The sequence below is a fragment of the Ornithorhynchus anatinus genome, chromosome 1 (genome assembly GCF_004115215.2).
Source record: "Ornithorhynchus anatinus isolate Pmale09 chromosome 1, mOrnAna1.pri.v4, whole genome shotgun sequence".
Taxonomy (NCBI): domain Eukaryota; kingdom Metazoa; phylum Chordata; class Mammalia; order Monotremata; family Ornithorhynchidae; genus Ornithorhynchus; species Ornithorhynchus anatinus.
Genome location: NC_041728.1, coordinates 133100037 through 133112988, shown reverse-complemented (window position 1 = coordinate 133112988; position 12952 = coordinate 133100037). Strand labels below are relative to the sequence as shown.

At 49.4% G+C, this 12952-nt stretch overlaps 1 protein-coding gene across 2 annotated transcripts in view; it reads right to left on the bottom strand.

Annotated features, from left to right (window-relative positions):
* The window catches only part of VPS8 (VPS8 subunit of CORVET complex), a 291073-nt gene that overhangs the window by 263247 nt on the left and 14874 nt on the right, over positions 1 to 12952 (bottom strand). The window contains exons 2-3 of one of the 2 annotated variants that reach the window (XM_029065907.1): positions 6276 to 6494; positions 3793 to 3861 (exon numbers count right to left, since the gene is read on the bottom strand). In XM_029065907.1, the coding sequence (XP_028921740.1) occupies positions 3793 to 3861; positions 6276 to 6428 (222 nt within the window). In that variant the 5' untranslated portion in view covers positions 6429 to 6494. Of the gene's footprint in view, positions 1 to 3792; positions 3862 to 6275; positions 6495 to 12952 lie in introns of those variants that run through there. The other variant, XM_029065914.1, reaches the window with a different exon arrangement.

The window sequence follows — 12952 nt, the reverse complement described above, 5'->3', positions numbered from 1 at the left end:
GGCACGCCGAGCCCCCATCTCCACCCCCGCCGGCCGAGGGGAGATCCCGAGCTCTATCCACTCCGTCATGCTGCTTCTGATGAAGTTTAGAGCTATGCCACGTAGCGTTACCCATAATGGAAAGGTCTAAGCTGAAACTTCGGACAAATTCGATTCCCCTGTGCTGGGCAGCGTGGGAAAGGGTCAAAGGCGGACGATCAAGTGATCGAAACGTTGATCAACGACAACGGCGGAGACTCGGGCTTCCTGCGCGCAAGTAGGCGGTGGCAAATCACTTCCGTATCTTTACCGAGAAAACTAGATGGATACGTATACCGGAACGACTTTATGACAGAAGATTGGACGTTCCGAAGAGGGTGTGTCCACAGGGTCGCTATGGGTAAGAAATGAGGCGATGGCATTTGAAGAAGAAGAAGAAGAATTTTGGTATTTGTTAAGTGCTTACTGTGAGCCGGGCACTGTAATAAGCATGCTATTTGTTAAGTGCTTACTATGCGCCGAGCACTGTTCTAAGCACTGGGGGAGATAGATGGTAATCATGTTGTCCCACCTGGGGCTCACAGTCTTCATCCCCATTTTACAGATGAGGGAACTGAGGCATAGAGAAGCGAAGTGACTTGCCCAAGGTCACACAGCAGACAAGTGGCAGAGCCGGGATTAGAACCCACGTCTTCTGACTCCCAAGCCCGGGCTCTTTCCACTAAGCCACGCTGTACTAAGCGCTGGGTGGATACGAACAAATCAGGTTGGAAAGAAGAAGGTGGTACAGCGTTCTGCAAACAGTAAGGGCCCGATAAATACGACTGAATGAATGAATGGGAGAAAAGTACGATGGATTGATAAAGACTTCTTCCTACTGAGCAAAGCAAGGAGAGCAGCACAGAGTTTGTCTTATACATGAGATCCTCATGCGTTTCCCTCCATCTCCCCCTTTTTAGGAAAAAAAAAAGAACCACACCCACTTGGTACTCCTCATTATTCCTCCCACGTCCGAGACCTAGGTGACAAAGAACCCAGCCAAAGTCGAGAACGCCACGATTCCCCCAAATTCCCAAGTCACCGTCATTCCTGATTCCTTTCGGCCAGGTCCCCATTCCTGGCGCTCCGTAAGATCCATCCACCCTGCCCCACATTTCTCCTCTCACTTTCTACATCCCTCTAGCCTCCCTGCAGGCAACATCTTCTTTTAATTAATTAATAATAATAGTGGCATTTGTTAAGCGCTGACTATGTGCTACGCACTGTACTAAGCACTGGGGTGGATACAAGCAAATCAGGTTGGACACAGTCCCTGTCCCGGGTGGGGCTCACAGTCCTGATCCCATTTTACAGATGAGGTAACGAAAGGGAAGTGATTTGCCCAAGGTCACACGGCAGACAAGTGGCGGATCTGGAATTAGAACCCATGACTTTCTGACTGCCAGGCCCCAGTTGTAGCCACTGCGCCATGTTGCTTCTCATTTTCGAACCACCTGTCGCCATTCTTCCTCACAACTGCAATCTCTTCCTCTTCAGGTTCTGAAGCTCTCTTCTTTCTCCTGGGCTCTATTTGCACTTCTTGACTATTATCACCTTTTCTTCGGCCCCTTTCAATGACTCAAAAATTAGAAAACAAGCACAGAACATTGTGCTGGAATATGTACTAAGGTCCCTGTGACGTTAGATTATTATCAATCAATCATTAGGATTTGAGTGGTAAGTCAAGAGCACTTTACTAAGCACTTTGGCGAATGCTGTTCCCTGCCCATATCTTTAAATTAGATATTTTATATTAATGTTTGCGTCCCCCTGTAGACTCTAAGCTTTGTGTGGGCAGGGAATGTATCCGTTTATTGTTATATTGTACTCTCTCAAGCGCATGGTACAGTACAGTGAGTAAATATCTCAGCTCTTTTTTCAAAAGAAGTCAATTGGTGGTATTTACCTGAGTGCTTCCTCTGTGCAGAGCACTGTACTACACACTTGGGAGAGTACAATACAACAGAACTAGCAGACACATGCCCTGCCCATAACAAGCTTACAGTCTAGAGGCCAAATTCAGCCCGTCCTTACTTCACCCTCCTCAACCTTGCCCCCTTACGCTTTCTGTTTATTCCCTGACTCATCTCTCAACATTCCAGGCAAATTGTCCCCGGGGAATAAACACGTACTAGAAAATGAGTAGACACAAGATGGCATTATCTCTCTAATATTATCATCATCACTTGAGGGCTTAGTACAGTGCTCTGCACGTAATAAGCATTCAAATACCAATCAATCATATTTATTGAGCACTTACTGTATGCAGAGCACTGTACTATGCACTTGAGTACAATATAACAATAAACAGATACATTCCCTGTCCACAAAAAGCTTAGAGTCTACAGGGGGACACAAACATTAATATAAGATACATAATTTAAAGATATGGGCAGGGAACAGGGAACTGTATTCTCCTAAGAGCTTAGTACAGTGCTCTGATATAGCACTCAAATACTAATGATCGACTGATAATAATCTAATCTCTCAGGGACCTTAGTACATCTTCCCGCACAATGTTCTGTGCCTGCTCTCTAAGATCAGCTTTAACTCTCATCTAGTGAAAGATCTGAAATGAGACCGTAATCAAAATCGCGCTCAAAGAATCGGCTTGAAGCGTAACCCAAAAACAAATGGCCCCCGCCTCCCCCAGCCATGACGACAACGATGACGACAGCCATGATTTCTCGTACCTCTTCCCCAAGTACAAAATCCTCATTCCCAAATCCCCTCCAGACTCCTCAGGAAGAAAGATTTTTCTCCCCGCAAACTTGCGTTAAAGAGGGCCACAGTGCCAAACGGGAAAAACGCAGGCAAAGCCACGCAAGAGAAAATGGAGGGCAAGCAGTTAATGCCACAACAGCTGCCACTGAAAGCGTCTTCCTCATCCGCTGTGAACCTTAGCTTCGGTGTCAGTTATCCCAACACAGCTGAGCAAGAGGTGAAACAACAGAGAGAGGAAAGTAGGGATTTGAACCAGCAAGCGAAGCAGATCGATCATGGAAATTTTTCTGAAATTTTGCAACATCGTGATCTTTGGAGAATATGACCTGAGAATCTACAAAGATTTAGACATAAGTTGGCAGTCACCTGTATAAATCTGAACGCCTGGTTCCAAGATCACTTTATATATATGTATATATATATGTGTGTGTGTGTGTATATATGTATTCATTCAATAGTATTTATTGAGCGCTTACTATGTGCACAGCACTGTACTAAGCGCTTGGAATGAACAAGTCGGCAACAGATAGAGACAGTCCCTGCCCTATGACGGGCTTACGGTCTAATCGGGGGAGACGGGCAGACGGGAACGATGGCGATAAATAGAGTCGAGGGGAAGAACGTCACATAAAAACAATGGCAACTAAATAGAATCAGGGCGATGTACGTCTCATTAAACAAAATAAACAAAATAAACAGGGTGATGAAGATACATACAGTCGAGCGGACGAGTCCAGTGCTGAGGGGGTGGGACGGGAGAGGGGGAGGAGGAGAGGGAAAGGGGGGAGAAGAGGGTTTAGCTGCGGAGAGGTGAAGGGAGGGTAGAGGGAGCAGAGGGGAAAAAGGGGGGAGGTCAGTCTGGGAAAAGCGGGAAGCTCAGTCTGGGAAAAGGGGGGAGCTATATACACACACATATACGCACTTATATACACACACATGCGTACACACACATATATATACACACATATACACAATATATATTATATATATATATATATATTCCCTAGAGCATCGGATGCTTCTGTACTGTATACTCTAAAGTACACCCACCTCATTCAGGATGCTTTCCAGGGTTGGAGGGGTATCAACTTGAGGAATATCGAACTCCTTGTCGTCAATCTAAAGAAAAGGAATACACACTCAGCTCTGGAAACCTTTCTTTTCAGAAATGGATAACCGTGCAGACTAGGTAGTTGGAAGCCCACAGTGAAAGGAAAAAGTATCACCCTTGTCCTCCAACAGCTTTACAGTCCAGTAAAGTTGTCCAGTCTGGTTTAGAATTCTGGGGGCTGACCGGAAGACACCGTCCAGGAGCAGTTTACAATGTAACACCGCTCTACCCACAGATACAGTCATTCTTCCCATCAGCGGTATTTATTGAGCCTTACTGTGTGCAGAGCACTGTACTAAGTGGTTGGGAGAGTACAACAGAGCTGGTGGACACATTCCCTCCCACAACAAGCTGACAGTCTACAAGCAGCTCTACGCCGGGAGGTCAAGAGACTCAGGGATAATGCGCGTCACCGAACGCAGAGCCCGGTCAAAAGCTTCAGTTTTTCTTTTTTTCCTCCCGAGAGAGTCAATCTTCGCACCCCCTCCCACCCCAACCTAATTAATGTTGGTATTTGTTAAGCGCTTACTATGTGCCGAACACTGTTCTAAGCGCTGGGGTAGACATAGGGGAATCAGGTTGTCCCATGTGGGGCTCACAGTCTTAATCCCCATTTTACAGTTGAGGGAACTGAGGCACAGAGAAGTTAAGTGACTTGCCCACAGTCACACAGCCGACAAGTGGCAGAGCTGGGATTCGAACTCATGAGCCCTGACTCCAAAGCCCGTGCTCTTTCCACTGAGCCACACTGCTTCTCACCTCTCACCGGATCGTTCACCCACAGCCCCGATGTGAGTTTCTCTACTCCCTTGGCCCGGTGCTAACTTTGGCAAGCCGCAGAGAGAGACGCACAAAGGCCTTGGATCACCTACACGCCGTTTATCAGCTCCAGCTGGCTGAAGAGACTTTTCAAAATCTGGGAGGACTTTGACTTCAGCCCCAGTTTAAGTGGGTCTCCTGAAGCTGATGTGTAAAGGGAGGAAATTCTGCAAGCACCTCATCCTAAGGCATACCATTTGAGGCAGAGGGCTTGGGCAAAACTGATTTACTTTTCACCTATTCTCTTTTCTGTCCAGGATTGATTCCACAATGGACGCTTTCATGTCCAGGAGTTTTATTTTAAATTGTCCACCTCTGCTCCCGTCACTGAGTGCCATCATTCAGAAGCTGCCCTCTTCTCTGCAGGGGCCTGGGGTTGGGGGGAGAATCTAAGAGCTCCGAAGCTAGATCCTCCCAGTGACACACTGTAGGTTCAGTACATTTCCACGAAGAACTTTATCGTGTGTCCTTATGTTGCCAGCCCCTCAGCACGTGGATACATTCCCCTCTATTCTGTTGCCTCCCCTACCTGAAATTTAATTTTAACATCGCCTCCGCTTGATTGCAAGCTCCTTGAGGACAGGAATTTTGTCTGCCTCCTGAAACAGCGTGGCTTAATGGAAAGAGCCCGGGCTCGGGGGTTACAGGTCGTGGGTTCTAATCCCGGCTCCGCCACTTGTCAGCTGGGTGACTCTGGACAAGTCATTTCACTTCTCTGGGCCTCGGTTCCCTCATCTGTAAAATGGGGATGAAGACTGTGAGCCTCATGTGGGACAACCTGATTAGCTTATACCTACCTCAGCGCTTAGAATAGTGCTTAGCACATAGTAAGCACTTAACAAATACCATAATTATCATTATCACTCTAAGCTCCAACGAACTTAATACAGTATTACAGAGAGGCAGTGTGGCCTAATGGATAGAGCATGGGCCTGAGAGGCAGAAGGACCTGGATTCTAGCCTCGGCTCTGCCGCTAGTCTGCGGTGTGACCTTGGGCACGTCACGTAACTCCTCTGTGCCTCAGTTACCTCCTCTGTAAATTGGGGGTGAAGACTGTGAGAGCTCTGGGGGACAAAGACTGTGTCCAATAATAATGTTGGTATTTGTTAAGCGCTTACTATGTGCAGAGCACCGTTCTGAGCGCTGGGGGAGATACAGGGCATTCAGGTTGTCCCACGTGAGGCTCACAGTTGATCCCCATTTTACGGATGAGGTAACTGAGGCACAGAGAAGTTAAGTGACTTGCCCAAGGTCACACAGCTGACAAGTGGTCGGGTAATCCAATCCGATTACCTGTACCCAACCCAGTGCTTAGAACAGTGCCAGGCACATAGTAGGGGCTTAACAAATGCCACAAATATCATTACTGCAAAAAAAGAGAGTTGGTCGCTACTTTCCCTGACCACAGTGAGCTGCCAAGTGACAGGCTGACGGGTCTGCTGCCATTGCTCCAGTTTATCCCACAGGACTGTTCCAAGAGGCCCGTCCAGGGATAAGCCTGGGCTCAAGCAGGGGGTGTGAGGGGCTTCTACAGCAGGTTTTCCAAACCGTAGCCCGGCAGCAACGACTTCGGCATCTTACAGTCTAGTTCCAAGGGTTTACCGGCTCGGGTTTAAGATCCAGTTCCTTGTCCAGATCTATGTAGGCGAACTTCAGAAGCGAGGCCTCCTGACCCAGCGACCTATTCAGGTCATCTTCGGGACCAAAGGGGCAGGCACTTGATTCCACCCTTTCACGCTCTGGCTCGTTTTCCATCTTCCCTTCTAACAAAATGGGCAAGGGGATTTCTCCTTTCCTCCTTAGAGATCCGGATGATGAATTCTGTTCGGAGAAAGAGAGGAAAACCAGTAAACCAAGAGTTGCATCAAATAAAAAGCTCTGATTTCATACTCGCTGGAAAAACCTCAAGCGGAGTCCATCTTTGAGGCTGCTCTGGCATCGGGGTGCCCAGAAGCCCTCACTTCTGGGCACGCACTTTGCCAGAGGTCGGCAGCAAGCCCCGGGCCCCTCTCTTTGTACGCTCTGTTCCTGCAGGTTTCTCCAAGTTCTCCCCCCCGGAATGCCCTCCCTCCTCACCTCTGCCAAACTAATTCTCTTCCCCTCTTCAAAACCCTACTTAGAGCTCACCTCCTCCAAGAGACCTTCCCAGAATGAGCTCCCCCTTTACCCTCTGCTCCCTCTGCTCCCCTCTACCCCCCTTCACCTCCCCTGAGCTAAGCCCTCTTCTCCCCGCTTTCCCTCTGCTCCTCCCCCTCTCCCTTCCCCTCCCCTCAGCACTGTGCTCGTCCGCTCAACTGTATATATTTTCATCACCCTATTTATTTTGTTAATGAGATGTACATCCCCTTGATTCTATTCTATTTATTTGCTAGTGTTTTAATGAGATATTCATCACCTCGATTCTATTTATTGCTATTGTTTTTGTCCGTCTCCCCCGATGAGACTGTAAGCCCTGTCAAAGGGCAGGGACTGTATCTGTTACCGATTTGTCCATTCCAAGCGCTCCGTCCAGTGCTCTGCACATAGTAAGCGCTCAATAAATACTACTGAATGAATGAACCCTCTGGGACCACTCTCTCCTGGTTCTAGCCCCTCATCCCCAGTAACACTCCCCTCTTTCTCTCTCTCTCAGAGAAAAAGAGAGAAAGGGAGAGAGAAAAAGAGAGAAAGAGGAAGAGGGGAAGAGAGGGGAGGGGGGAAGAGAGGAGGGGGGAAAAGAGAAGAGGAGAGAGGAAGAGGGGAAGAGAGGAGGAGAGAGAGAAAGAGGAAGAGGGGAAGATAGAGAGATAAAAGAGTGTGTGTTTAAGTATAGGTCCGGGAGCATATTACAAGAGAGAAACACACACACACACAGACACACACCCTCCCCTCCACCTCCCCAACGCCCACCCTTAGGCTGTGCCAGGCCAGGGCATGTTGCCCCAGATGTAGAGTAGATGGCATCAGCAGGAGTGGTGGTTTTCAGGTGCCACCCTCCTCTCCCTCCCACACTGCTCCTTTTAACTCAGCCGCCCCCTCGTCTCTTTACTTGCCCAAGGATGGACCCGGCCCCTCTCCTCCCCATCTGTGCTCCTCGTCCCCTCATGTCAGACTCTCCCCACGCTGCCATTTCCTGGGGTCCTCCAGTAATAATAATACCTGAGGCACCTACTGTGTGCCAGGCACTGTACTCGGCACTGGGGTGGATACAAGCAGATAATCGGGTTGGACACGGTCTCCATCCCACCTGGGGCTCACAATCAATCCCCTTTTTACAGATGACATAACTGAGGCCCGGAGAAGGGAAGTGACTTGCCCAAGGTCACACAGCAGAAGAGTGACAGAGCTGGGATTAGAACTCAGGTCCTTCTGACTTCCAGGCCCAGGCTCGAGCCACTAGGCCACGCCGCTTCTCCAGTAGCATGGGAGAAGCAGCGTTCATTCATTCAATTGCATTTACTGAGCACTTACTGTGGGCAAAGCACTGTACTAAGCACTTGGAAAAGTACAATATAACGACAGACACATTCCCGCTCACAGTGTAGAGGGATGACCTAGTGGATAGAGCGTGGGCCTGGGAGTCAGAAGGTCATGGGTTCAAATCCCCGTCTGCTGTGTGACCGTGGGATAGTCACTTCTCTTCTCTGGGCTTCAGTTTCCTCATCTGCAAAATGGGGATTAAGACTCTGAGCCCCAGGTGGGACAGGGACTCTGTCCAACCCGATTTTCTTGTATCTACCCCAGTGCTTAGAACAGCGCCTGGCACATAGTAAGCGCTTAGCAAATACCATAATTATTACGATTACTATCTCCGACACAGCCCAGGGGACCGGAGAACCCTCGGGCCTCCAATCACTCCCATGACTCGGGGGTGCTCAGGCTGCACCCTCCTCTTGCTTCCGAGACCCACCGAAGTCTCCCCCTCTAGACTGTAAGCTCACTGTGGGCAGGGGATGTATCCGGTATGCTGTTGTACTCTCCCTGCACAAAGTAAGCGCTCAATAAATACAATCGACTGACTTTGAGGGGAACCCTGGGATTACCACCCCCAAAACCCACCAGCCAGTGACGGGGAGGGGAGGCCCGCAGACGGATGTGGGGGACCCTGCGACCGCCTTTCGTATCTTTGAACAAGACACGTTGGGAAGCAAGGACAGAGCCTCGCCATCTAAACCACGCGTCTTTTGGAAAACTCTGACCAGAAAATTCCACCTCTTTCCTCGTAGCCCCCCTCCCGGGGTTCTTAGTTAGCTCTTCCTTCTAGCTAAACTAAATCCTCCAGCTGACATTTCGGCCCCTCTCCCCTTCCGACCTACCGGAGCTGGAGCCCAGCTGGTCACTGTCCTTCACACGCTGAACTCCTCCACGTCTAGAATGTATTAGCTCACCCTTCGGCCTTCGGTTCCTCTACCCTTGGCGGAGGGCCTAGTTCCCAACCCTCACTTTGGCTGCTCCCTTCCAGATTCCCCACATCGCTCGGATCACAGAGCCCGGGCCCTGGCTTGGGACAGGGTGGCGTGGGAGCGCGGGTCTAGGAGTCGGAAGGACCTGGGTTCTAATCCCAGTTCTGCCGCATGTCTGCTGGACAAGTCGCTTCACTTCTCTGTGACTCAGTTACCTCATCTGGAAAATGGGGATTAAGACTGTGAGCCCCGTGTGGGACAGAAGCAGCGTGGCTCTGTGGAAAGGGAACGGGCTTGGGGGTCGGAGGTCGCGAGTTGTAATCCCGGCTCTGCCACTTGTCAGCTGGGTGACTTTGGGCACGTCACTTAACTTCTCTGGGCCTCAGTTACCTCCTCTTCTGTAAAATGGGGATTAAGACTGTGAGCCCCACGTGGGACAAGCTGATTACAAGTATCTACCCCAGTGCTTAGAACAGTGGTTGGCACATAATAAGCACTTAATGAATAATAAATAATGTTGGTATTTGGTAAGCGCTTACTATGTGCACAGCACTGTTCTAAGCACTGGGGTAGATCCAGTGTAATCAGGTTATCCCACGTGAGGCTCACAGTTAATCCCCATTTTACAGATGAGGTAACAGACACAGAGAAGTGAAGTGACCTGCCCACAGTCACACAGCTGACAAGTGGCAGAGCCGGGAGTCGAACCCAGGACCTCTGACTCCGAAGCCCAGACTCTTTCCACTGAGCCATGCTGCTTCCCCATAATGTTAGTATTTGTTAAGCGCTTACTATGTGCAGAGCACCGTTCTAAGCGCTGGGGGATACAAGGTGATCAGGTTGTCCCACGTGGGGCTCACAGTCTTCATCCCCATTTTACAGATGAGGGAACTGAGGCACAGAGAAGTGAAGTGACTTGCCCAAGGTCACACAGCTGACAGTGGCAGAGCCATCACAGGGATTATATCTAACTCAATTACCTTGTATCTACCCAAGCGCTTAGTACAGTGCTGGCACAGAGTAAGCACTTAAATTTCACAATTATTATTATTATTATTGATTTGGTCCTGAGTGCCCAGCCAGGTTGGAGCATAACGACAAGATTTCCCAACAGCCCCCAGATACAAATCCCAGCACTACGCAGGTTCTTTCAGTTGGCCAAACTAATAATAATAATAATGTTGGTATTTGTTAAGCGCTTACTAGGTGCCGAGCACTGTTCTAAGCGCTGGGGTAGACACAGGGGAATCAGGTTGTCCCACGTGGGGCTCACAGTCTTAATCCCCATTTTACAGATGAGGGAACTGAGGCACAGAGAAGTTAAGTGACTTGCCCACAGTCAAACAGCCGACAAGTGGCAGAGCTGGGATTCGAACTCATGAGCCCTGACTCCAAAGCCCGTGCTCTTTCCACTGAGCCACGAAACTACTGATTGATACTGATTTTTTTAAAATGGCATAGCGTGGCTCAGTGGAAAGAGCCCGGGCTTGGGGGGGGTCAGAGGTCATGGGTTCAAATCCCAGCTCCGCCCCTTGTCAGCTGTGTGACCGTGGGCAAGTCACTTCACTTCTCTGGGCCTCAGTGACCTCATCTGTAAAATGGGAATTAACTGTGAGCCTCACGTGGGACAACCCGATCACCCTGTATCTCCCCTGGTGCTGAGAACGGTGCTCTGCACCTAGTAAGCGCTCAACAAATACCAACATTATTAAGCGCTTGCTATGTGTCAAGCACCATACTAAGTATACCTCAACTGTATATATCTTCATTACCCTATTTATTTTGTCAATGAGATGTACATCACCTTGATTCTATTCATTTGCTATTGTTTTAATGAGATATTCATCCCCTCGATTCTATTTATTGCCATTGTTCTCGTCTGCCCGTCTCCCCCGATTAGACCGTAAGCCCGTCAAAGGGCAGGGACCGTCTCTCTCTGTTGCCGACTTGTTCATTCCAAGCGCTCAGTACAGTGCTCTGCACATAGTACTTTCATTCATTCATTCAATAGTATTTATTGAGCGCTTACTATGTGCAGAGCACTGGACTGAGCGCTTGGAATGAACAAGTCGGCAACAGATAGAGACGGTCCCTGCCCTTTGATGGGCTTACGGTCTAATCGGGGGAGACGGACAGACGAGAACAATGGCAATAAATAAGAGTCAAGAGCGCAATAGTAAGCGCTCAATAAATACTACTGAATGAATGAATACTAAGTGCTGGGGAAGATGTAAGCCAGTCAGGTGGAAAACGGTCTAGGTCCCACATGGGGCTCACAGTCTTATTCCCCATTTTACAGATACAGGAACTGTGGCACAGAGAAGTGAGGTGACTTGCCCAAGGTCACCGAGCAGACTAATGGAGGATACAGGAATAGAACCCAGGTCCTTCGGACTCCCAGGCCCGTGCTCCACCCACTGCTCTTATAGACGGTCCATTTCCCACGTCTACATTCCTTAACTCTGTGCAGGATGGTTTCCTCCCAAAGCAACCAACCAAAGGGATGTTTGATATATTTTGGGGAAATCTTTCTTTTGGAGGGGGGAAGCAGCGCGGCTCAGTGGAAAGAGCCTGGGCTTCGGCGTCAGAGGTCATGGGTTCGACTCCCGGCTCTGCCGCTTGTCAGCTGTGTGACTGTGGGCAAGTCGCCTCTCTGTGCCTCAGTTCCCTCATCTGTAAAATGGGGATTAACTGTGAGCCTCACGTGGGACGACCTGATGACCCCGTATCTACCCCAGCGCTTAGAACAGTGCTCGGCACATAGTGAGCGCTTAACAAATACCAACATTATCATCATTATTACGTGCAATGGGTCCCCTGCTTTTAACCTTACTGAATCTCACTCTACTCGTCCCCAACTCATCCGTACTCTCCCAAGCACTCGGTACAATGCTCCGCTCACAGTCAACGCTCAATAAATACCGCTGATTGAGTCTAACCACACCTCCAACTGGTCAAAACCTTACCTGTATCCTCTAAGGTAGAAGAGTAAGCCAGCTTTCCCAGCTCGGACTCACCCAAGATCTTACTGGGCAAGTTCTCTATTCCACCATTCAGGTCAGTGATGCAACATTAAATAGGCTAAATATTAATGCTCAATGAGTGATTGATTAATTACATTTATTGACGTTTATAACCCTCGCAGAATGCTACTTGTTATCCCGCTCCTCTCCTCTGCCCCGCCCTGGATGAAACCGAACCACAAAATATTGGCGCCTCCCTCCACGAGCGACGGACGGGTCACGGTCTGGAGAGTTCGCGACCCGGAGAACCTGCTCAGAGGAATGGATTTTGGAGCTACTGCCTCGCTCACAGTTCCTCTCGTGGTATTTTGTTAAGCGCTTACCTATGTGCCAGGCACTGTACTAAGCGCTGGGGTGGATACAAGCAACTCGGGATGGACACAGACCCTGTCCCTGGTGGGGCTCACAGTCTCAATCCCCAATTTACAGACAAGGTAACTGCGGCACAGAGGAGTGACGTGGGAAGAGCCCGGGGTTGGGAGTCAGAGGTCACGGGTTCTAATCCCGGCTCCGCCGCTTGTCAGCTGTGTGACTTTGGGCAAGTCACTTTAACTTCTCTGCGCCTGTCACCTCATCTGTAAAATGGGAAATTAAGACTGTGCGCCCCACGTGGGACAACCTGATGACCTTCTATCTCCCCCAACCCCTCGCGCGCTTAGGGAAGTGCTTTGCACATACCAAGCGCTTAACAAATACCATCATTATGATTATTAGCTCAAGGTCGCCAAGCAGAGAAGTGGCAGAGGCAGGATTAGAACCCACGGCCTTCTGACTCCCAGGCCCGTGCTCTATCCACTAAGCCACGCTGCTTCCCTGCTGGCCCTGTTTTTTGGGGTTGGTTTCTTTCATGGTATTTGTTAGGCACTTAAGATGT